General features: G+C 41.2%; 1 protein-coding gene across 1 annotated transcript in view; it reads left to right on the top strand.

The window, feature by feature from the left end:
* Window positions 1-26,745, top strand: part of lama2 (laminin, alpha 2) — a 253,651-nt gene that overhangs the window by 100,642 nt on the left and 126,264 nt on the right. Inside the window, exons 11-16 of the mRNA XM_036582814.1 lie at window positions 4,108-4,248; window positions 10,606-10,776; window positions 19,736-19,837; window positions 23,698-23,709; window positions 23,742-23,890; window positions 24,046-24,157. Of these exons, the coding sequence (XP_036438707.1) occupies window positions 4,108-4,248; window positions 10,606-10,776; window positions 19,736-19,837; window positions 23,698-23,709; window positions 23,742-23,890; window positions 24,046-24,157 (687 nt within the window). The remainder of the gene's footprint in view (window positions 1-4,107; window positions 4,249-10,605; window positions 10,777-19,735; window positions 19,838-23,697; window positions 23,710-23,741; window positions 23,891-24,045; window positions 24,158-26,745) is intronic.

The raw sequence follows: 26,745 nt of genomic DNA, 5'->3' as shown, positions 1-26,745 counted from the left end.
TGTCAGAACAAAACATTCACAATGAAATGTTTAAATAATGTAAACAAAATTACATTAAAAATTGGAAAATTGGAAAAATAATAATAAAATAATAATCATTGTTTAGGTATTTAATAGTCATAACTAATCAATTCTACAGTTTGAAAATTTAAATAAAGCATTTTTGCCTTCAGATCATTCATTGATGTTCATTTGATGTTTTCCAGTGTTTTTAGTCTTTTAAACATATTTTTTGTCTGTCTTTTATATTTAAGTGTAATATATAATATTAAAGTCTGTATTTCTAAATACATTAAGTTTATTTTTTATAATAATTTATATAAGATATTATTTAATATATTTTTTTAATAATGTGTATAATATGTTATTTAATATCCACTTAAAAAAGTTTAAAAAAGTAAATAATAACCATTAAATAATTATTAACTAAGCCAAGTTAATGCATCACAAAGTAGCAAGATAATAAATAACTGCTTAATGAACTGCTTAAAACAGAATGTAGGCAGCTGCATAGCATTTATTTATAATAATAATGAATATCATAAATATATGAATTTTACATAATTAAGTAAATTTTAAATTGTATTATTTTACTGTGTAAGAATTATGACTATCAAAAAAAAGTATTAATTATTTGTGTCACATTTATTCATTCATATGTATTATAGTTTAAATACATATAATTAGATAATATTATGATAAAATAAATGATAAAGTGGTATGGTTTCAGAATATGACTACTTGCGTCTGATACTGTGCTGTAAATGTTTGTGTTACCCTAAAAAGAGCCCCGTGACTGGTGAACGTGATGATCATGGAGCCTCATCATTAGTGAACGACTCTGCCTGCTTCATTTACTTTAAGTGTTTTCTGAGCTGCCAAGTTGCAGCATTGACTTAACCTCAATACAAAGCTGCGGTATTGATTACCCTTCAGTGCTGAGTTACAGTATTGATTAAAGCTCCAAAAAATAACTCCCTCTGTTGTTTTTCTCTGGTAAAAGTGCGGTGAGGGCCCTGAAGCCCACACGTGGAGTTAAACTCGCTCTCCCAGCGCGGGGGTTTGTTTGGGCCGCTGCTCTCTCAGTGTCAAAGTGTTACATCACTTCCCCCCTTCACCAGCCAATTAGAGTCATCCTGACTGCTCCCGCGGCAACCAGATCGGCTGACCTTTGACCTCGCTTCAGCTAATTACTGGAGTGTGTGGAGTTAAATGCTGTATTTGGATGTACATAAATACACACACTCACACTAACACACTCATACAGATGGGTTTTGTACAATGTTAGGACATGGGGTCGAATGTGTGTGTGTGTGTGTGTGTGTGTGTGTGTGCGTGTGTGTGTGTGTGTTTGTGTGTGTGTGTGTGTGTGTTCATTTTTTTCATTTCCAGTAAAAATGACCATTGAATGCGTTTGGGATTATTTGGATTTTGGGAAAAAGAAAATGCTAAATCAACTCATAAGACTGAATCTTTATGTAAAAATGTACACATAATATAAATTAATAATTATATTTAATAATAATAATAATAATAATGTATGTTTGATTATATTGATATATTTATGTAATTTCAGGGACTTCAGTGCAAACTGGCTGAGCTATTATTAGGTTATAGAAGTGTGATATATATCATTAATTAATAATTCATTTATCATTTATCATCAATTCATATATATATATACCAGATATATGATATACATATATCATTTATTTTTTACTTCATTTAAACAAGGTGGCCGTCGTTTATGTCCTGTCAAAATGATGAATGGACCAATAGAAATGCTCAAATATCACTTTGAGTAAAAGCTTTTTACATTAACTTACAGTAAACGTCCTGTACTTTAGTCCTGTTTTTCTCTGGTTTACTTCTTTCTTTTTACTGCAAAGTCAGGGCATATAGTCCTCATAGTGTACAAAAACAAACAAACACACACACACACACACACATACACACACACACACACACACACACAGCTGCCCTAACGAGTTGACAGACCGCTCAGGTTGACCGGCCGCTGCTCACTGCAGCTGTATAGATTTCTGGCGTTTATGCTTGGCAGAGTTTCATTAATGAGCTTCGTTATGTAACTGATGCCCACTGTGGCCAACATGGACGCCTTTATTTACCAAACCTAACCCAGCGGGACGGATCGACGGACACACAGACGGACAGACAGAAAGACCAACTGTGTTTTATTCTGACATAACTTTTAGTAGATACTGAATAATTCATAGTAGTTATGGGATAATAAATAGTAGTTACTGAATAATTTATGATGTTTATATGATAATTTATAGTAGTTACTGAATAACTCGCTAGTTATGGGATAATTTAGAGTAGATACTGAAAAATTCATAGTAGTTACTAAATAATACATAGTGGTTGTGGGATAATTAACAGTATATACTGAATAATTCATAGCGGTTGTGGGATAATTAACAGTATATACTGAATAATTCTTAGCGGTTGTGGGATAATTAACAGTATATACTGAATAATTCATAGTGGTTGTGGGATAATTAACAGTATATACTGAATAATTCATAGTGGTTGTGGGATAATTAACAGTATATACTGAATAATTCATAGCGGTTGTGGGATAATTAACAGTATATACTGAATAATTCATAGCGGTTGTGGGATAATTAACAGTATATACTGAATAATTCATAGCGGTTGTGGGATAATTAACAGTATATACTGAATAATTCATAGCGGTTGTGGGATAATTAACAGTATATACTGAATAATTCATAGCGGTTGTGGGATAATTAACAGTATATACTGAATAATTCATAGCGGTTGTGAGGTAATTAACAGTATATACTGAATAATTCTTAGCGGTTGTGGGATAATTAACAGTATATACTGAATAATTCTTAGCGGTTGTGGGATAATTAACAGTATATACTGAATAATTCATAGCGGTTGTGAGGTAATTAACAGTATATACTGAATAATTCTTAGCGGTTGTGGGATAATTAACAGTATATACTGAATAAACACGTAGTTGGGACTGAGTTGCTCATTTTCATTCATCCTCTCTGTGCTGCGCTGTTCTTTTCCTTATCGTGATTGTTCCTCGGTGTTTGCTCTGCTGCTCCGTGTCCGTCTGAACGTTCCTGCTGTGAGCGAGTTTGTAAAGGTGCTGTATAAATCAGGGTTTACTGTGTGCGGCTCTGGAGATCCTCCACACTCTCAGTGAGGGTGAAGTGGGTAATGAAATGCAGAGACACACTCGGAGCTTTATCTGCTCAGGTTTCCATCAAACCTACAAACACGTGTTTGTTTTCCTTTTTCTTTTCCTGTGTGTGTGTTTGTTGTCACGGTGTGTAGGAGTGTGTACAACCCAGCTTCCTCACCCAGCTGTTGTTCTTCTCTCTCTCTCTCTCTCTCTTCCTCTCTTTCTCTTTCTCTGTCTGTCTCTCTCTTTCTCTCTATCTTTCTCTCTTTCTCTGTCTGTCTCTCTCTCTCCCTCTCTCTCACTCTCTCTTGCTCTTTCTCTCTCTCTCTCTCTCTCTCTCTCTCTCTCTCTTTTCTCTCTTTCTCTTTCTCTGTCTGTCTCTCTCTCACACTCTCTCTCTCTTTCTCTTTCCCTTTCTCTCTGTCTTTAATCTCTTTCTGTCTCTCTCTCCTTCTCTTTTGTTTTTCTATATCTTCCTCTTCCTCTCTCTTTCTATTTCTCTCCCTCTCTCTCTTTTCTTCCTCGCTTTCACTCTCCTTCTCTCTCCCACTCTGTCTGTCTTTAAACTTACTCTGTGTCTTTCTCTTTCTGGCTCTCTCCCTCTCTTTTCTGTTTTCCTATATCTTTTCCTCTCTCTCTCTCTCTCTCTCTCTCTCTCTCTCTCTCTCCTCGCATTCTCTCTTTTATCTTTAATCCTCTCTTTCTGTCTTTAATCTAACTTTCTCTTTCTCTTTCTCTCTCTCCCTCTCTTTTCTCCTTTTCCATGTATCTCTCTCCCCCCTCTCTCTTTATTTTCTCTTTCTCTTTCTTTCTCTCTTTTATCTCTCTCTCTTTTCCTCTCTCTCTTTTTCCTCTCTCTCTCTCTCTCTCTCTCTCTCTCTCTTCTCTCTCTCTCTCTCTCTCTCTCTCTCTCTCTCCAGGATAATGTAGAGGGGGTAAACTGTGACCGCTGTAAGATGGGATTTTATAATCTCCATGGAGACGGTTTCCACGGGTGCGAGAAGTGTTACTGTTCCGGAGTGTCCAGCCGCTGCAGGGAGTCGCCGTGGAGACGCAGTAACGTACGACGCTCACTGTGTTTGTGTACGGGGACGCGGGAAGGCGGGTCAAGTTGTGGGGGCTGAGATTTAAGTGACATACATGTGTGTGAGATGAGATGAGAGGACCACACACACACACACACACACACACACACACACACACACTCACACACACACCACACACACACACACACACACACACACACACTCACACACACACACACACACACACACTATTCTCTCTCTTTCTACACAAACTTTATGCAAATGAGCTGAACAAAGACCAGATTGTTAATACGTGTGTCGCTGTTAGTGGAGCTACAGTCTGAGATCATGTAGGAATGTTTATACTTCAGTTCATTTCACTGTCCTTAATTGACAGTATTGGGCCACAACTCTGCGACACTTTACTCTGAACGCTAAACGCAGCTGTGCATGGCTACTACACTTACACACACTCACTGAGCACTCTATCAGGAACACCTCCTTGTTTTTACACTGACCGTCCATCTTATCAGCTCCACTGACCATATAGGTGCACTTCTAGTTCTACAGTTACAGACTGTAGTCCATCTGTTTCTCCATCTGATTGTATTCAGGGCGTTAAATCCTATATTTTCTCATATTACATCTTAAATTGAGGTCAGTTTATGACATTTGTGTGGTTTCATGAACCATATCTCCTTTCTATATGACCTCTTTATCCCTCAGAATTATACAGGCTGTTTACTGTGTGTTTAAGACTGATATATGTAAATGAGCTCTGATCTGAGTGGCTGCTCCTCATTCAAAAGGCAGTCTGGGCTGAAACACTCCTTATAACTTCAATGTGAGTGGGCGGAGCTAAACGGTAGTAGGCAGTAACAGGTGGATGTAAGTATTGGTGTTCATTGAATTCAAAACAGGCCGTGTATGTTGGGCCTTTCTTCATCTTCTCAATGTGTTCATATCTTCTTAAATCCCCCTTTAAAGCTCTTCATATAACATAATACTCATATGTTTCATATCTAAATGCTCCGTTATCTTCATCACTACTTTCCAAAACCGCTGCAGCAGCTTCAGCAGCTGTAAACTCTCTGCACGCCGTTTCACATGAGTCTCTGATGTGGACTGAATGAAGAATGAAGGGTTTCCGGCATGATGGTCAGTGCTTAGTGATTTACTGAGTGTCCATTGGTCAGTTTCACACAGAATGAGGATGGACACACGAATCCACCAGTTCCACATGGTGAGAGGCAGATGACATGTATCTCAGCCCCTCTTCATAGGCTCATAACTCCGGACTCGAAACCTTAGAGATTTGAGACTCGACTCGGACTCTCACCTCAGAGATTTGAGACTCGACTCGGACTCTCACCTCAGAGACTCAACTCGGACTCTCAACTCAGAGACTCGAGACTCGACTCGGACTCTCACCTCAGAGATTTGATACTCGACTCGGACTCTCATGTCAGAGACTCCAGACTCAACTCGGACTCAAACTTCAGCGACGCGAGCCTCAACTCAGATCCTCACCTCAGAGACTAAACTCAGACTCTCACCCGAGAGACTCGAAACTCGACTTGGACGCTCACCTCAGACACTCAAGTCTCGACTCGGACTCTCAGACTCGACTCGGACCTCAGAGACTCAAGAATCAACTTGGACTTGAACCTCAGAGACTCAAGAATCGACTTGGACTCGAACCTCAGAGACTTGAGACCTGACTCTGACTTACATCTCAGAGACTCGAGACTTGACTCAGACTTTCACCTCAGAGACTCAACTCGGACTCACACCTCAGAGACTCAAGACTAAACTCGGACTTCAATCTCAGGGACTCAAGACTTGGCTCAGACTTTCACCTCAGAGGCTCAAGACAAGACTCAGACATACGTCTCAGAGACTCAACTCGGACTCACACCTCAGAGACTCGAGACTCAACTCAGACTTGAATCTCAGAGACTCAAGACTCAACTTGGATGTACACCTCAGAGACTGCACTCGGACTCTCACCTCAGTTTCACACAGATTGTAGACGGACACACGAATCCACCAGCTCCACACGGTGAGAGGCAGATGACGTGTATCTCAGCCCCTCTTCATAGGCTCATAACTCCGGATGTGAGTCTCGTAGGATCTCGTGATAAGATGGAATGGAAAGGGCGACTCTACAGATTCAGGAAGTGTTTGAACTGGATTTCTGAGCTGGATCATCACAGAGATACAGACACAGATATAGAAACATTTCATCTGGCTTCACAAGACTAGGAAAGCCCCCTCAGTGCCCCCCCAAACTCCCCGCATCCCTGTGTTTGTGTTCATTAGTCTCCCTTTATCAGCTCTCAGGGTGATTATAGAGATTCAGCCTCACTTAGCAATAAACACACTTACAACACACACACACACACACACACACCGCCACCCTCAGTGCAGTTGTGTGTAAAGGTCAGAGGTTAATGGTGTGTTGGGGGGGGAACAAGGACAGTGGGGCAGTTTGAGGTGTGCATGTGTCCGTCTCCACAATTAACCTGACCTTGAATTCTCCCTTCAAAGCTCGGCTAACTTTAATCACTGCCCACTGGGCTGTGTGTGTGTGTGTGTGTGAGAGTGTGTGTGTGAGTGTGTGTCTGAGTGTGTGTGTGTGTGAGAGTGTGTGTGTGTGTCCTTAAATGCTAGTAATCAATCTCAGATGAACTCCTGTGCTGCGGTTAAATAGATCATTTAGCTAAAGGCCTGGACTCTCATCTCTCTCTGAGAGTGTTTATGTGTCTGTGTTGGGAGTGTTTAGCGTTTAGCACACGCTAATATTCACATAACACTAACACTGAGATTATTAACTCTCCTTTGATGCGTCTGTTTAGTCCTTTGAACTCTAAATGTCTGGTTTGAGGGCCCAAATATGCACCTTAGCTAACATAAAAAAAATAGTTGATAATAGTTAATAAATAATTAATAGCAAATACGTAATGAAGTGTATACAGAATAATTTTTAATAGTTACTGCATAATTCATAGTAGTCACTGTTTAATTCACAGTAAGTAAAGTTCATGTTAGTTACTACATAATTCATAAAAGATACTGAATAATTCATAAAAGATACCGAATAATTCTTAGTAGATACTGAATAATTTATAATATTAGACAATGAATAATTCATAGTAGTAACTGTATCATTTATAGTATTTACATTTTCATGCTCAATATATCTACACTCTTACAAATTATGGTTCTTCAGGGGTTCTTTAGTAAAGAAAATGGTTCTATATAGAACCATGAACACTCAAAGAACCCTTTGCATGATTAAATGTCTCTGTAGATTGATATTCAGATTGATCAAGAATGTGTTTTATATGGTTCTATCACCCAAAAAGGTTCTTCTGTTGTTCCACTGTCAAGTCTGTAACGATAGAAGAACCCCTCTTGGTGCTGTATAGAGCCTTTTCGAAAAGGTTCTATATCGGAGCATACACAACACATGCTCCATCAATCTGAACAACACTTTTACCTTGCAAAGAACCATTTTATCATGCAAGGGTTTGGTTCTTTCTTGAGTAAAGAACTCCTGAAGAACCATCTTTTTTAAGTGTATACCTGGTTTTTGTTTTTATGCACTTTCCTATTAAAATGAAATAACAGTGAAATTTAGTGTAAATAGATTTTTTATATTATTATATTGTATTTCATTCTGAATAATCTTCAAATTTTGAGCAAATTTTGAGCAAATATTCTCTTTTTTCCTACTATCCTTTTTTCTATAACCATTATATTACCCCAAATGATTATATTTAGAACTTTGCAGTTACCTTACACTCACCTACTTAATAGCTAGAACGTAAAGAACTTAAACTTAAAGAACCAATTTCACTAATTTTTTCAAAATTTCTGCATAATTAAATGGTTGAGATGTAAACAGAGTCGTTCAGAGTGGTTTGGTGTGAAACGCTCTGTTCTAGAGAAACTTACCAAGTCAGAACTGTTCACAGTGGTGGTGATAGGAACCAGACGTCCACCTCTAAAAGCTCCCTCACAGAAAGTTACTACAGGAAATGGATATGAATTCACTGCCTGATGACTGAGACACTGTTTTATGATAGTTTTGAGCCTTAAACTCCATTCATGGTGGAGGAATACATAATATGCAGGGTGCTGTGAGGCAAAATAGTCCCCAGATAAAACTTTTCCATTTTAATATGTCATGAAAAATGAGGAATAGGTATGAGAGAGGACAGACACACTGATTAGACTGATGTATATACACCCACACAAACACACGCTCACATAAACACTCACACCCCCCCCACACACACACACACATATATACCTAAACTCAGACTGAATGTAAGCATGAAATCTCAGACTAAACACAAACAGAACACATAACGTTTCTGATCCTCTGCGAGTTCAGGAGTTTTCAAATATTTATCTGACCCAGAAAACTGCTTTATGAGGTGACAGGAAGCTTTCTACATCCAAATTAGCCCGAAAACTGTCAAACTGCAGCGTGAGGAGAGAGAGAGAGAGAGAGAGGGAGAGAGAGGGAGGGAGAGAGGGAGAGAGAGGGAGAGAGAGAGAGAGAGAGAGAGAGAGGGAGGGAGAGAGAGAGAGAGAGAGACTCATTTGTTTACACACATACACAGAGAGCCTGAGATTCTCGAAAAATAGTTTTCCCTTCTACAAATTACAAACAAGCCCGAAACCCAGCGCTGCTCGTGTGTTAGTTCATTTCTGGGTCAAGGTAGAGAGTCTTCTGCTTTATGATGTTCACTGAATCAGCTTTCATACTCAATTTCAAGTGAAAACGTCAATTAAGTACAAGTTATGCACTTTTAAAGAGCTTAGATATAAGATAATCCACTTCCTTAATGAAGGAAAGTCAAAGAAAAATAAATGAGTTTCCAAAACTGAAGTTTAAAAACTGATTAGAAGCTACAGAGAAAATGTGCCTCCTAACAACCACCTGGAAGACCTGATAGACCCCCAAAACTGCCCCCATCAGATAAACAGCACTTAAAGCTTTCATCTCTGAGAGAGAGGAGAAAATCAAGCTGCTTCAGATCTGAAAACATCCACAGGTGTTTCTGTCCATCCTTCCACTGTGAGAAGACGACTCAGCGCTGTGGGTCTGAAAGGATGTGTAGCTGATCAAGAAGAACCTCACTGAGAAAAGGAGACGGACACATCAAACAAAGAAGCTGAACGATGGACTGACCACCCCAGAGTCCAGACCTCAACACCACTGAATGTGTTTGATTACTTCAGAAAATGACCAACCAACTTCTAAGGCCCAACCCCATTTCGAAGTGTCTCTTTCGCCCCTTAGAACTGAGTTACAGGGTAGTGGTTGAAATCTTCCCTCTGAAACGGGACCCTCAAATAAAAAGAGCATCACTTCATTAACAGCTACCAGCGCTGCTCTGTAGGCGACCCTGCCAGTCTGCAGTGACAGCAGAGGAGGGTAAAGTTCAGCTCCTCACTGCTGGGCTTTAGTTACATTAAGGGCATCATATGCCTTCAAAGAGGGGGGCAATTATTTATTATCGCCCACCCCCAATTCGTCAGTGATGTGAAGCTGAAGTCAGATATTCGCCAACTTCTCGTTCTTAAATAGTCCAGTGGTTCTGATACCTGAGGCACCAGAATGTAACTGCTGCTCCATTTAAGGTAGAACAGGAAATTTAGCCAGCTACCGAGACACCAGCACTACTAGTGATTATTTATGCTTGTTATGAAGAAAAGAACAATAATACACTGAAACGGCATTAAACTAAGATAAATACAAGGGTTATTATAATTTCTTAACATAGAAAATTCTCACATTTGTGGGTTTCTTTGGCCTCTTGTGCTCCATCTGGTCAGCCCTGTAGCCCTAACACTTCACCCTACCCCTCTGTCTCAACAAGAATCGGGACACCCTTAGACGTGAACATACAAAACTGAGGGCTAAGGGCTCAGTGGTAGGGGCGAGGGGTGAAATGGGATTGGGCCTAACACTGAACTTTGGAGGTGTGTCTGCAGATTTCTTTAAGAAACTGAAAGTGAGTCGCCTGAAAAGAATGGACTTCATGGCCAGTTTGACTGGAAATGAAATTAATAAAGGTCAGTGTCTGAGGTTTGCAGGCGTAATGAGTGTCATCGTTCAGTTAATGCCATATTTTTGTAAAGCCCTTGAATTAATACAGAAAGTCAACACTTCAACCACATCTTGGCTGTTCCTTTTCAAAAAATTGCGAAATTACAACATCTGTGTCGCTGTCCAAATATTTATGGACCTGACTGTATACATTTAAATGGCTGCACTGGAATTCACGTGTCTGCATGTGTGTCAGCACTCGTGGTGGTTGACCCAGGTGTCATCATCCTCCTCTTTAATCATTCTCTCTCTCTCTCTCTCTGCAGCTGACTGATATGTCTGGCTGGTTTCTGACTGGCGCGGATGGGGAGGGGCTTGTGTGGGCGGTGCCTAACAGAGACACGCCCCATGTTGTTTCTGTCAGACACAGAGAAGCCCAGCCTCACCTGGCCCGGCCCTTCTTTTGGAGCGCTCCGCCCTCTTACCTGGGAAACCAGGTGAGTTTGAGACACATCAGAAGAAAGGCCAAATATTCATATTTAACACTGACTGTCTTTTTGTTATGCATTCAATTTACTTTACTTTTGATCTGTAGAACATAATTTTAAAGTAATGAATTACTTTTATATTTGCATTCAGTATCAACAGGTCTGCACTTCTGACTTTGTTCTGTTTGTTTTGAAGTCAAAACATGATAAAAGACATTCGTTTAATATAGTTCATGTAATACAATACATATATATCAGTACGGCCTTTAGAACCATCAGTTCAATATGTGCAATATATGCTTAAATGGTTCTTTGCATGGTGAAATGGTTCTACAGATTGTTGGAGAATGTGTTGTATGTGGTTCTATATTGATCCTTTTTGAAAATGGTTCTACAGAGCATATATATATATATATATGTGTATATATATCGCTGCTGTTGGAACAAAACTTTGTATCTCCAAAATTTTACAGGATAACTAAAAACATGCTCTATTTTTAATGTAACCAGACGGTTTTCCAAGTCATTTTGGGACGTTTCTTTTGGTCCAATCATCATGAAATTTACACACCATGTAAAGGGCAACAGGCATTTTTAAGTTTACGAGATACGAGGTTTTGTTCTGTTGGTGGTGATATATAAACACTATATTACAATAGTAGTTATTACTATGGGACAAAAAAATGCACACAGGACTAAATGTATCAGCTCTCATGGAGACAAACTGCTTCGACCTGAAGTTCCTTATAAGGGCGAGGCGTTGACAACTTCAGAGTCTATTAAAGGAGAATTCTACCATTTTTTTGTTTTACCCTCTTATTGTCAGTGTTTAACATCTCTAAATAAATGATTAGCTTAATTTTTTGCTTCACATTTATTGACTTTTTTCTAATTTAATTGGGACAATTGGGTGAACATGAAGTTAACATGATGACATGTCTTTAATGTCCTGCACACTTTTTGTACACAGTTCTTCGGTGTCAGTTTGACAGCTGGCTGGTTTAGCTGCACAAAACATAAATATTTTTACACATGTAACACACAATTGACCCCAAGGATAAAAGATGTTAGTAAATGTGAAGCTGGCAGGAGGGTTAATTCTGCATAACTCAGTGTGTGAGATGTAAACAGAGTGATTCAGAGTGGTTTGGTGTGAAATGGTTCAGATGTCTTTACAGTGGTGGTGATAGGAACCAGGGGTCGCCATGACTACAACACAAATATAGACATTTTATTTACTATCCAAAACCACCAGTGAACCTACAAGAGTCTTCTGAGCTTTTATACTGAAGTTGTTGGATAAAAACCTCATTACAAACTTTACAGGACTGGGAAAAAAAATGTTATACCAAGCTATTTTGGACCATTTTTATCGGTCCATTCATCATGAAATCGTCATGCAATATAAAGTGCAGCAAATTATGCCAAAAAATGAAAAAAGAATGGAGTTTAGAAATATATTTTACACCAAAACCTTCTCAAAACTATCAGAAAACAGTGTCTCAGTCATCAGGCAGTGAATTCATAACCATTTCATGTAGTAACTTTCTGTGAGGGAGATTTTAGAGGTGGATGTCTGGTTCCTATCACCACCACTGAGAAACAATTCTGACTCTAGGTTCAAAAATTTTATACCAAACCACTCTGAAATGACTTTTACATGCTAGTTAATTATGCAGAAATTTTTTTAAAAATTGGTGGAATTCCCCTTCAGTATATCTGACTGTGTCTGGGCTTTTTTATGAAGGTGTGTAGCTGTGCTATTTACTGGTGTGTGGAAATGTGCTGGCCGTTAGAGTGATTGAGCGCTCTCCTCTCGCTCTCTGCTCGCTCTCCGCTCGCTCTCCGCTCGCTCTCCGCTCTACAAAGTCAAAGAAATAGCATCAATTACACACACACACACACACACACACACACACACACACACACACACACACACACACACACACACACACACACACACTCGTCTGCTGCCTATCAACTGACTACTGAGGTATCAGACATGATGGTGCATTATGATGATAGATGAACCCAGGCACGACCAGGCACTGTGTAGAGTGCACACACACACACACACACACACACACACACACACACACACACACACACACACACACATGCACGTACACAGCAAGTGTGTAAACGCTGCAGATTGATGCTGTGGCTGGGCGGTTACTGAGAGAATATGCATGATTGGGCTCCACTGATTGTTTCAACTTTCTATGAATATATTTACCGAATATTCTCCCTGTCGGGGTGGGTGGGGGCTGGGGGGGTGTTGAGGAGGTGGGGTGTTTACTGAGAGAGTGAGTGTTGTTGTAGAGGGAGGGGGGTCAGTCTAGAGAAAAAGAAGATGCCAAAACAAGTAGAAAACTGCTAAAAGTATAAACAAACTCAACAGACACTGTTAGAAAAAAGGGCTCTGTACAGCGTACAAGTAAAGTAAACGTCTCAAAAAAGACGGTTCTGCAAGGGTTCTTTAGTAAAGGCAATAGTCACGGGGAGAAATGTGGAAGGAACATAAACTTAGTAGGGTGGGACAAACTGAATATGAATTTCTACTCTATCCAATGGCTCGTAAAGGCAGCTCTCAGTAGGGGGCGCTGGTGTGCTCACCAACACTTTCTGATGCACAGCAAGCCTGTCATTAGCCAGTGGATGTAGTTTAAGTTAGCATGGCTGAACAATCCCCTAAAAACACCAATTAAGCATCTAGAAGAACACATTAAAAATAAACAGGCACCTGTGCAAATAGACCCCAGGAGGGTCTTGATCCTGTGCCCCTTTTGTCCGAGTGCCCTCTTTGATAGCGGTTATAAGAGTTGTGCTTTATATTGGCTGCAGCAGTCGTCAAGATCAGTGTAGTGAGGGTCAACTCAGCCTCTCCATGGGAATAGAACTTGTGGTCTTGCTTGGGTTCTATGAGATTCATCGCTCTTTGGCGCCCCCTCTGGTACAGTACTGACCACCTGTGGTTCTCTTCAGTAACTCTAATATCTAATGCAGTGGCCACCAGAGCCTCCTCCTGGAGATCTGCACTCTTGTAAAAGATGGTTCGTTGGGGGTCCTTTAGTAAAGGGAATGGTTCTATTTACAACCATGAGTTCTTTGCATGGGAACTGGTTTGTCGGATTGATGGTGGGTGTGTTGTATATGGTTCTAAAACGCACCAAAAAGGGTTCTGCTATTGCTACTATGTCAAGCTTATAACAATAGAACAACCTAGGAATCATTTCACCATGCAAAGGACCATTTAAGCATGAAATGGTTCTATTTAGAACTCATGGTTCAAAATAGAACCATTGCCTTTACTAAAGAACCCTTAAAGAGACGCCTTTTCTTTTAAGAGTGTGCCCTTACACAACAACGCTCGTAAGGGCAAATGTGTATGTTTGTATTGTGTTTTAAAATATAATAAAATAAATAAAATAAATAAATAAAAATAAAAGCTTGAGGCAAATACAGCCTTAGCGCAGTTAGCTCAGCTAATCACTTCAGAGTGGGCGGGGCTAAGCTGATGTAGGCTGAATGGGCTGATCTATGCAAATATGTTCTGACAGATATAATGAATAAAGAACAGGCTGTTTTTGCAGTTTAGTTTTCCATGCACACTCTCAGAAATGAACGTCCTAAACTGTCTCTGGGGCACCCCTCTTGTCACTGGGGGGGGGGCCCTCGAGGGTCCATCTCGGTACCTTTAGTCAGGGAACATAACTGAACCATAATCCACTGAAATGATATGTTCTAAGCTGTACTGACTCCACACACCCCGTCTCGTCTCCAGGCTTTTATTTTACTGTTCTGTTTTAAAACATTCGGTTATGAAAAAGGTACAAATACGAACTTTTCACCAGGAAAAACTTATTTAAGGTTCACAATCAGACCTTAGAACCACTGTAGAACCTTTGAGGGAACATTTACATTGTTTGTAACTTGATGAATTATATATATATATATATATATATATATATAGATATATATATATATATATATATATATATATATATTCTATTAATGTTTACATCCTAAATCAACAAACTTTAATATATAAAAATTCTATAGGTTCAGTCTTCTCTCTGCTTCTTCCTGCATTGCTGGACGCTGTCTTGGCCAGTGTTTCACAGATGTGTGGGTTTGTTTATGTTTGTCTTTGATCTCCATTGTGAATCAATGAAACACAAACACAGTTTTGGGAGGTTTGTATGACTGAGCGGGCAGGTCGTGGGTGGGCTGCACTAAGGCCTGTGTTTATTCCTGCTGGCAGGGCAGGTGGTAGTGTAGAGGAGTCCGGGGTTAGTGGGGGGGCTGTAGCAAACTTTGGGGCAATTGGTGCGTGAAGGGTGGCAGTTATATCAGAGCTTGTGGGAAGTAGGTTATTTACTTTCTTTGCTTATTTAACAGAGACAGTGCACAGTAATCATTATTGTATCATTTTCATCTGCAGTCCCTAAAATGTCAGGGGTTTGGGTAATTGGTGGCTGTATGAAGGGTTAGGCAATTAGGGGCTATGTTTGGGTTTGGGACAATTGGAGAATTGATATTGGGTCAATTGGGGTAGAGGTTGGGGTAGTTGGAGGCTATATTGGGTTCTAGAGCAAATGATACATGGAGGCTGGGGAAATTAAATGCAATTTGAGGGGTTGGACCACTTGAGGGTGGAGTTTTAGGGCAGTTGGAGGTTACATCAGAAGCTGGGACAATAGGGGAGTGGAGGATGGAAGGTCTCTGAGGTAGCTGGAAGGTATATGAAGTTGGTTTCAATTGATTGATGGAGATTGGGGCAGTTGGAGGCCATACGAGGGGGTTGAGGCAATTAGGAGGTGGAAGTTGGGCAACTGGAGTTTGAGTAATTGAGTGGGGGTTGGAGAAATGTGCTGTGTCAGGGATTGGGGCAATTAGGGTGTAGGCTGGGGCAATTATACAATATATGAGCGGTTGGGGCAGTTGATGGAGGTTGGACCAACTAAGGGCTACATAAGGGGTTGGGGCAATTGAGGGAAGGAGGTTAGGGCAGTTGATGGCTAATTCAGGAGTTAGGGCAAATGTGGAAGTTAGGGCAGTTAGGGCAAATTGGTTGATGGAGGTTATGGTAGTTGGTGGCTATTTGAGGGGGTTGGGCAGTTGGTTAATGGAGGTTATGGTAGTTGGAGGCTATATGAGGGGGTTGGGGCAATTGGTTGATGGATGTTGGGGCAGTTGGAGGCTATAAGAGGGGGTTGGGGCAATTGGTTGATGGAGGTTGTGGTTGTTGGAGGCTATATGAGGGGGTTGGGGCAATTGGTTGATGGATATTGGAGCAGTTAAAGACTATATGAAGGGTTGAGGCAATTGGTTGATAGAGGCTGGGGCAGTTGAAGGCTATATGAAGGGTTGAGGCAATTGGTTGATGGAGGTTGGGGCAGTTGAAGGCTATATGATGGGGTCCGGGCAATTGGTTGATGGATATTGGGGCAGTTGGAGGCTATACGAGGGGGTTGGGGCTATTGGTTGATGGAGGTTATGGTTGTTGGAGGCTATATGAGGGGGTTGGGGCAATTGGTTGATGGAGGTTATGGTAGTTGGAGGCTATATGAGGTTGTTGAAGGCTATATGAAGGGTTGAGGCAATTGGTTGATGGAGGTTGGGGCAGTCGAAGGCTATATGAAGGGGTTGGGACAATTGATTGATAGAGGTTGGGGCAGTTGAAGGCTATATGAAGGGGTTGGGGCAATTGGTTGATAGAGGTTGGGGCAGTTGGGCAAGAGGGGTTGGGCAATTGGTTGATAGAGGTTGGGGCAGTTGAAGGCTATATGAAGGGGTTGGGGCAATTGGTTGATAGAGGTTGGGGCAGTTGAAGACTATATGAAGGAGTTGAGGCAAATAGCTGATGTAGGTTGGGGCAGTTGAAGGCTATATGATGGGGTTGGGGCAATTGGTTGATGGATATTTGGGCAGTTGGAGGCTATACGATGGGGTTGGGGCTATTGGTTGATGGAGGTTGGGGCAGTTGGAGGCTATATGAGGGGTTTGGGGCAATTGGGAGGTGGAAATTGGGCAACTAGAGGTTATTTCAGGGGGCTATATCAGCTGTAGGCTATTTCAGTGTTTGGGTAAAGGGAGGGTGGGGGGTTTGAGCCTATTTAGGGGCAGATTGAGGGCAGATTTTGAGTTCTTAGTGGCCCCATGCTGTCTGCAGAAGGACAGGGGGTTGTTTTTAAAAGAGAGACCGGCCTGGTTTTCATTTCCTGAAGGATGGGCCTGTGGATACACTCGTCTTTTCTCTCCCACGTTCTCTCTCTCCTGCATTTCTCCTCTTTCACTGTCGTCCCACTCTCCTGCTGCTGCCTCCTCGGCTCTGGACTTTTCACACGTCTGTCTGACTGTCAGATTATTCATCTGTCTTTTCTTACAGATCAGATTCTCTCTCTTTTTGTCTCGATTCATAACCAGCTCTTGTTTATGTTCGTATAACTCTTTTTCTTCACACACTGCTTTTCTTTTTCTCTTCTTATTCTCGCAGCTTTGTTCGTGTTTTAGTCTCGGAATAAGTGAACAGGTGTTTGTGAGTGTTTTTTTTTGCTGAGTCTGTGTAAACAGCAGCCCAGCTGTGCTCTTTCTCCTCCGCGATATTCACTCTCTCTCACTGAGGCTGGAGCGACGTCTGATATAGCATCATAGAGAGTTTTTAATGCTATTCATACTTAAGTGAGTAATGATATATTTATTTACATACAGGCACTTTGTTCATTGTTTGTTTCATTAAAAAAAATTAATAGTCAGCCTTATTACTGTATGATGTCCTATTGTGTCCACATCAGGCCAGTTTGTTGTGCTTGCAACGGCATCACACATCGTCTAAAACATCTCATTTAAATGCCAACAACAGAAAAGGATTAGAAACAGTCACATATTAGACCTATTATGGGTCATGATGAATAAAACTCAATGCAAAGTAAATAAACCTTTTAGCAGTGTCTAATTTTGGCTTTACTGAACAAACTGTATATGTATACATAATGGGCGGCACAGGAAGAAGGGCCTGGGTTCGATTCCCTGGCTGGGTAGCCGGGGTCCTTTCTGGGTTTGCTTGGTCTCCCAGTGCCTGTGTGGGTTTCTCCCTGGTGCTCTGGTTTCCTCCCACAGTCCAAAGACATGCAGTCAGGCCAACTGGAGATGCTAAATTGCCCCTAGGTGTGAATGTGTGTGTGAATGTATGTGTCTGTGTGTCTGCCCTGTGATGGACTGGCGACCTGTCCAGGGTGTTTCCTGCCGTCTGCTGGGATGGGCTCCAGCTCCCCTCGCGACCCAGAGCGATAAGCGGCATAGACAAACAGTGTGTGTGTGTGTGTGTGTATATATATATATATACATATATATATATATATGGAGTGGAGGTTGGGGTAGTTAGAGGGTAATTGAGGGGTAGGGGCAATTGGAGGTTATTTTATGGAATTGAGTAATTGGAGGGGGGAAGTTGGTGGTCAAATTGGAGGCTGTATCCGGTGTTTGGGCAATTGAGAGGGGGAGGTTGGAGCAACTAGGGGCTATATAAAGGGGTGGGGCAATTGAGTGGAGGAGGTTAGGGCAGTTAAAGGCATATTGGTCTTTATGTCCAGTATGAATTGTCTCTCGTGGCTGAATCCAGAGTGGTTCTCTGTTAGACTCACTGAGCTCTGTTTGGATGCAGTAGCCGTTATTTTAAGAACTGTGTGCTGCTCTTTGTAGGGAGAAGAGAGCCGCTTTGAGATTCTACTTGCTAAAATAATTAGCGATAGTGTTGTGTCACCTGAGCCGAATACTGTGCGCTGATTGGCTGAGCGGATTTATGGGGTTCTGAGGGAGAATAGCGCTGGTGTTTGACCGTTTCTTCTGTAAAAAACAAACTTGCAGTGCCTGGATAATTGACAATAATGACTTTAATGACCAAACATACTTTCAGAATGTGCTGCGTGTTAGAATAACTCACCACAGTCATATATAATATACATTTTTGTTGTTTTTTTAGTTTTTGACATAATTTAAAATCGCCTGTTGCCCTTTAAATTCTATGCAAATTTTGTGAAGAATGGACCAAAAGTGATTGAAAATGACTTGAGAAAAAAGTTTGGTTTCATGGACTTACATTCAAAGTAAAGAGCAGTTTTTATTCCTTTGCTTATATATATATATATATATATATATATATATATATATATATATAAGCAAATATATATATACACATCGCTGTTGTCAGAACAAAACCTCGTATCTCCTCGTAAATTTATTTGAAACAAATTTGGTTTCATTTTATTGTAATCAGTGATTCCAAACTTTTGAAACGTAGTGATTGTTCTGTGTTTACATCCTGTAAATCATAACATAGAAGTATCTCCTCATCACAGACACTAAAGTTGTACAGATTGAAAGTTCGGAATCTGCACTTTCCGCACAGTTTCTCCACGTTTGAATGAACCTCGACTCAAATCATTCAAATAGGAACACAGCCTGATGTTGTTATTGCTGCCGATAAGTGAACATTCTCAGGGTTAGAGTTGAATAATATCCGAGTGCTGCTGCGCTTCACTCAGTCTATTCAGCTCTGCTGGAGGACTGCAGAAGCCTGTGTGTAGGAGGGAACAATAGAAGACTCAGTAGCACAGTAACCCTCTCACCCGGAGCCTCAGAGGGAGAGCGCGGAGAAAGAGAGCGTAGAAAAGGTGAAGGAGTGAAGGAAAGAGGAGGAGAGGAGATAAGATGAAGGGACAGAGGGGAGGAGTGTGTGGCCTATCTGCCCACTCTCTGGAACAGTGATTAGGTGTGTCAGTGCAGGTAATTTAGTGTAATTGGGTCATTTTTTTCTCCCATCATAACCTGCTTTTCCATTTCGGAGCAATTGGGCCCAATCGATACGCTAAAAACAGAGAAATTTAAAACACATTAGCCGTTCGATGGGAAAGCAGCGCGTTGTGTTTCTCACCTGCAGCGTCGCCGTGTTTCTGTGTGTTTGCAGATGTTGGCGTACGGAGGACGTTTAACCTACACCGTCTCCTGCGACTCGGAGGATGCAGACGGACTGAATGAATTCACAGACAGCTCTGATGTCATAATTGAGGTGGGTGTTTCCTCAGTGTGCAGAAGGGGTGCCCAAACTTTTCGTTTTCGGGGGCTAAGGTCCGATGTTTGTGGTGGGCCGAGGGCCAAAAGACAAATAAAGAACAACAGTAGAAGCTTTTAATAATGTATTATTACATTACAATAGAGCTGAATAGATAGATAGATAGATAGATAGATAGATAGATAGATAGATAGATAGGAAGTTTTTAATTATGTGTCATATTATTTTAATAGAGGGGGGTGCAGGAGAGAGAGGGAGAGAGACAAAGGGAGAGAGAGGTGGGAGGGACTGAGTGAGAGAGAGGGAAGGAGAGCAAGAAGAGACGAGATGAGACTTGAAGAGAAGAGAAGAGAAAATGAGAGAAGAGATCAGAAGAGAAGAGATGAGACAAGATGAGATGAGATGAGATCAGAAGAGAAGAGAAGAGAAAATGAGGAGAGAAGAGAAGAGAGCAGAAGAGAAGAGACAAGACAGGACGAGAAGAGAGCAGAAGAGAAGAGACAAGACGAGACGAGAAGAGAAGAAAAGAGACGAGACGAGAAGAGACGAGAAGAGAAGAGACGAGAAGAGAAGAGAAGAGAAGAGACGAGAAGAGAAGAGACGAGACGAGAAGAGAAGAAAAGAGACGAGACGAGACGAGAAGAGAAGAGACGAGAAGAGAAGAGAAGAGAAGAAAAGAGACGAGACGAGAAGAGAAGAGAAGAGAAGAGACGAGAAGAGAAGAGACGAGATGAGAAGAGAAGAGAAGAGACGAGAAGAGAAGAAAAGAGACGAGACGAGACGAGAAGAGACGAGAAGAGAAGAGAAAAGAAGAGAAGAGAGCTTTGTATTCAGTAGATGAGTTCAGAGGAAAGTGCAGTGAAGGAGAAGCTCTTGTTTCCATAGTTGCTCATTTCTAAGCCAAACACAGCTGACAGTATGAGTGACTTCATGCTATCAGTGCTGCACACAGACGAGCAGGAACATCAAATAAAGCGGAGTGGAGGTGATGGGATTGATCTCTTTAAGAGAAACGCTCAGAGACGGTCGCGCGATGTTTTAAATGAGCTAATAAAGAGGCCTCCTCTCGCTGAGTTTCGTCCTCCATTGAAAAATCGACGCGCTGTCAGCTCTCAGCTTCGCTCACTGTGTCGGTCTGTTTGTGACTGTGAGGATATTAAACGTAAGAACTGATCCTAGATAAGCATTTCATCCAAATCACACCAACTATTGTATCATTAGCAGATGAACTAAAACAGTACTGTATTGCAGGGGAATTCCACCAAGTTTTCAAAATTAATAAAAAAAAATAAGCATAATTAAATGGTTGAGATGTAAACAGAGTCGCTCAGAGTGGTTTGGTGTGAAACGCTCTGTTCTAGAGAAACTTACCGAGTCAGAACTGTTCACAGTGGTGGTGATAGGAACCAGACGTCCACCTCTAAAAGCTCCCTCACAGAAAGTTACTACATGAAATGGTTATGAATTCACTGCCTGATGACTGAGACGCTGTTTTATGATAGTTTTGAGAAGATTTTTGGCTTTAAACTCCATTCATGGTGGAGGGATACATAATATGCAGGGCGCTGTGAGGAAATAGTTCCTGAAGAAAACATTTTTTTTTCAGATTTAATCATCATCAACATTCCATATAGACTCAGAAGACTCGTGTAGGTTCACTGGTGGTTCTGGATAGTAAATAAAATGTCTATATCTGTGTTGTAGTCATGGCAACCCCTGGTTCCTATCAGCACCACTGTAAAATAAATCTAAACCATAAGTTTCTTTAAAACGTCCAACCACTCTGAATGACTCTGCTTACATCCTAACCAACCATTAGGGTTAGGTTTAGGTTACTGAGGTTTAAGGTGAGGTTTAGGTTTAAGTGTAGGTTATTGAGGTTCGTGTGAGGTTTAGGTGTAGGTTACTAAGATTAGGTTTAGGTTTACATGTAGGTTAATGAGATTATGGTTAAATTTAAGAGTACATCACTCAGGTTAGGGGTAGGTTTAGGTGTAGATTACTGAGGTTCAGGTTAGGTTAAGATTACTGAGATTAGGGTTAGGATTAGGTTACAGATGTTAAGGTTAGGTTTAGGTGAAGATTACTGAGATTAGGCTTAGTATAAGATGTAGGTTACTGAGGTCAGGGTAGGTTTTGTTGTAGGTCACTGAGGTTAAGGTTAAGTGTAGGTTGCTGAGGTTAGGGTTAGGTTTTGGTCTGGGCACAGCATTACTTGGCTACAGTAATCCAGAAACAGTGTTGGTCCTCACTACATATAGTAAAACAAACGCATGCGTGTGTGTGTGCAGCAGGTCATTATTGATGGTTAAACCCTGTTTTGCATGTGCACACTTCATTAACTCAGGGCAAACAGAAAGTACAGTTCCCATAAATCCTCATTCACACAGCCTCTTCTGAGTGTGTGTGTGTGTCCACGACGCCTCATTTCCCAGCAGTCAGTGGGGTGGCAAATAAACGAACAGAAATCATAGCCCATAATCCTCCAGGATGATTCCGCTCACGATGTCGGAGAAACCGGAGAGTTCAGAGTTACTCATCATTGCGTCAACACACACACACACACACACACACACACACACATACATACACACACACACACACACACACACACATACATATACACACACACACACACACACACGCACACACACACACACACATACATATACACACGCACACACACACACACACACACTTCTACGATGAATAAATCACCTTGTTGTCCAAAACCCATTTAAAGTCTCTCTCTCTCTCTAACTCTCCCTCTAACTCTCTCTCTCTTTCTGTCTCATTCCACAGACACACACACTTCAATTTCCACATCTTTTCACATTACCCACACACACGCGCACACACACACACACACATGCACACACAAACCCAAAGCGAATACAAACCCCTTAATACCTTCATCCCTCCATCATTTCTTCTCAGGGAGAGAGAGAAAAGCAGTGTAAGCAGAGAGACTCTGACAGACACCTGAATCTCAAATGGCTCCCTACACCCTACAGAGTGCACCATATAGACCATGACATGAAGGCTGCTAAACAAATGCTGTGAAGTAAAGGCTTCTTCTACACCCTACATAGTGTACTACATATCCCCACCCCCTACGTGGTGCGCTACAAACAGCATTACATCAAGGCTTCTTCTGCACCCTACAGAGTGCACTAAAAATGCTACTCTCTACAAGGTGCACTACAAAGGCCATGACATAAAGGCTTTTTCTCAACCCTACGTAGTGCACTACAAAAGCTATTATAATTCAGGCTCCTACTACACCCTACATAGTACACTAGACATCCATACTTCCTGCCTAGTGCACTACAAAAGCCATGAAAGAAAGGCTCCTACTACACCCTACATAGTACACTAGACATCTGTACTTCATGTCAAGTGCACTACAAAAGCTATTATAATTCAGGCTCCTACTACACCCTACATAGTACACTAGATATCCATACTTCCTGCCTAGTGCACTACAAAAGCCATGAAAAAAGGCTTCTTTTACACTCTACTTAGTACACTAGACATCTGTACTTCATGTCTAGTGCACTACAAAAGCCATGAGAGAAAGGCTCCTACTACACCCTACATAGTGCACTAGACATCCATACTTCCTGCCTACTTCCTGGCTTCTTTTACACTCTACTTAGTACACTAGATATCTGTACTTCATGTCTAGTGCACTACAAAAGCCATGAAAGAAAGGCTCCTACTACACCCTACATAGTGCACTAGACATCCACACTCCCTGCCTAGTGCACTACATGGAAATCTCTACTGATCTGGTTCTTCTTCCCTCTGTGAATAATTAATAGGGTAAATAGGGCCCTTTCCTCTCTGTCCACCAGGGCGGCGGTCTGCGTCTGATCAGTACCGATGAGGTTCTGGACGATGTGAGGCGGGTCACCTGAAGCCCGGGAGTTTCCAGCACATGAGCTCTGGTTGGCCGGTCAGTAAGAGAGAGTTCCTCACTGCCCTGGGGAAGCTGAGCCGCCTGCTCATCAGAGCCTCCGGCTGCTGGGGAAACAGCACCATCTACAGGTGGAGCCCACAGAACTGCAGGCTTGTAGAGTCACAGCTGAGAGATCTTTCTGGGCTTCACTGTTGTGATTACATTTCGGTTTTGCATTGTGTGTGTGTGTGTGTGTTTGTGTGTGTGTGTGTGTGTGTGTGTGTGTGTGTGTGTGTGTGTGTAGGTTGGGCTCGGTCTCTGTGGAAGTCGCCTCTGAAGACTCCAGCTCTGACGTTGAGGCCACTGCAGTGGAGATGTGTGACTGTCCTCACAGTTACAGTGGAACATCCTGTGAGGTAAACAAACCTCACACTTCCATTGTTCTTCTGTAGGGAACACCTGACACATCTAGGTTGTTGCTAAATAATTTTGAAAGTATGCACCTAAAAAGATGGTTCTTCAAGGGTTCTTTAGTAAAATCAGTGGTTCTTTTTAGATCATTTATATTATATTTAATCAAGCTAGTAACAATAGAAGAACCCTTTTTGCTGCCATGCAGAACCATATACAACACATTCTCCATCTGAAGAACGATTTGACCATGCAAAGAATCATATAAGCTTGCAAATGGTTCTTTATAGAATTCGTGGTTCTAAACAGAACCATTGGCTTTACTTAAAAACACTTGAAGAACCGTCTTTCTAAGTATGTACTTTAGCAAGAGTCACATTTCATGCAAGCAATTTCCAGAAACAATTTTGGCAGCATGAGTGTAAATGTCACAGCGCACCCTGTAGGCAGGCTGGTTGTAACAATTGCTGAGACCCCGTTTATACCTGGTCACTTCATGTGTCGAGTATCAGGATTGTTTCCTGATGAGAGTTTCAGAGTTTTGGTTGTACCAGGAGGAGTTTTAGGTGTACTGGGAGGAGTTTTAGGTGTACCGAAAGGAATTTCAGTTGCACTGGGAGGAGTTTTGGTTGTACTGGGAGGAGTTTTAGGTGTAGTGGGAGGAGTTTTAGGTGTACTGGAAGGAGTTTCAGTTGCACTGGGAGGAGGTTCTGTTGTACTGGGAGGAGTTTCGATTGTATAGGAGGAGTTTCAGTTGTACTGGGAGGTGTTTTGGTTGTACTGAAAGGAGTTTTGGTTGTACTGGGAGGAGTTTCAGTTGTACTTGGAGGAGTTTCAGTTGTACTGGGAGGTATTTTGGTTGTATTGAGAGGAGTTTTGGTTGTACTGGGGGGAGTTTTGGTTGTACTGGGAGGAGTTTTGGTTGTACTGAACCATTTCATGCTTAAATTGTTCTTTTTTCATGGTGAAATGGTTCTTCAGATTGATGGAGAATGCGTTGTATATGGTTCTATATGGCACCAAAAGGGTTCTACTATTGTTACGTTTCCAGCATGTAACAATAGAAGAACACTTTTTGGTGCTATAAAGAACCCTTTTCAAAACAGTGCTGTATCGAACCATATACCGCACATTTTCCAACAATCTAAAACAACATTTCACCATGCAAAGAACACTTTTCTTTCCTTTCAGTATTAATGCTTCTATATAGAACCATTTTCTTTACTAAAGAACCCTTGAAGAACCATATTCTTTTAAGTGTGTAGAGCTGCTGCCACTGTTTTCCATTCTTAACCACTGACCCAAACCTGCTTAGACTACAGCTCGTATTCACAGTTAGTGCCGTATGTAGAACTTCCAGAAGGACTAGAGTGACGTTTTTTCTCAGGTTCCATTGTAATTCAAAGCCTGATTAGTTGATTCCTCTGTCACATCCTAATTATGTTGGTAGATCATCTAACATGTAAGGCCTTCAGTTCAGCTCCTAACCCAATAGGAGAGCAGCTTGAATGTTTCTAACAGAGAAAACAATCCTGATTGGATGATTTTTCAGTTAAGCATTTGAAGATTTTTGTTTCCAATCAAAACTTAACGATTAAATAATATTGCTACTACAATAAAGTACAATAAATACAATTAAATACAATAAGCGTGGTAATTATATCGAATATAAATTATTTAAAAATGACATGTTTTTATATTTAACAGACATTATTAGGCGTTTTCTAAGACACTAATGTCGCCGTCGTTGTAGAAGTTCTGAATTCTGGTGGAAAAAGTTCCTCCAGTTCGGAGAGCCTAGTGTGAGTGTGGGTGTGAGAATGTATCAGCACTTGGGGTGGCTGAGTCAGGTGAATCCTTCAGATAGTTATTATAGCTCTCTCTCTCTCTCTCTCTCTCTCTCTCTCTCTATTGATCCTGGATCTCTCAGTGCTGACCCAGCAAGCGGTCACTTCGGCCAAATCTCAGCAGAATCTCCACTCATCATCATCATCAGAGCGGAAAACAGGATCAGAGAGAGGAGGAGCGCAGAGCATGGGGATGGAGAAAGAGAAAGGGAGGATGAGAAAATGAGAAAAAATGGGGGAAAAGAGGCACGAGAAAGAAACAGCACGAGAGAGAGAGAGAGAGAGAGAGAGAGAGAGTGAGATATATATATAGAGAGAAAGAAGCAAAATGAGAAAGAAAGACAGACAGATAGATAGAGAGAGAGAGAGAGAGAATGAAATGAGAGAGAGACAGAGAGAGAGAGAAGAGAGAGAGAGAAAGAAGCAAAATGAGAATGAGAGACAGACAGATAGATAGATAGATAGATAGATAGATAGATAGATAGATAGATAGATAGATAGATAGATAGATAGATAAAGAAGCAAAATGAGAGAGAGAGAGAGAAGAGAGGTGTAAATGCTTACAGTTCTTTTAATGGACAGAATTACTGTTTCTCTCCTCTTTTCCTCCTTTTTTCTCTCCTTTCCTCCTTTTCTCTTCCATCTGCCTCCTTTCCTTCCTCAACTCCTCTCTTCCTTTGTTCTTTGCTCCTCTCCACCTTTCTTTTCTCTTTTCCTCCTGTCCTTTCTCCTCTTTTCTCTTCTCT

The sequence above is a fragment of the Colossoma macropomum genome, unplaced genomic scaffold, assembly GCF_904425465.1.
Source record: "Colossoma macropomum unplaced genomic scaffold, Colossoma_macropomum, whole genome shotgun sequence".
Classification (NCBI taxonomy): Eukaryota; Metazoa; Chordata; class Actinopteri; order Characiformes; family Serrasalmidae; genus Colossoma; species Colossoma macropomum.
The sequence above is the reverse complement of the archived record's forward strand: the minus strand, read 5'-3'. Positions and strand labels throughout refer to the sequence as shown.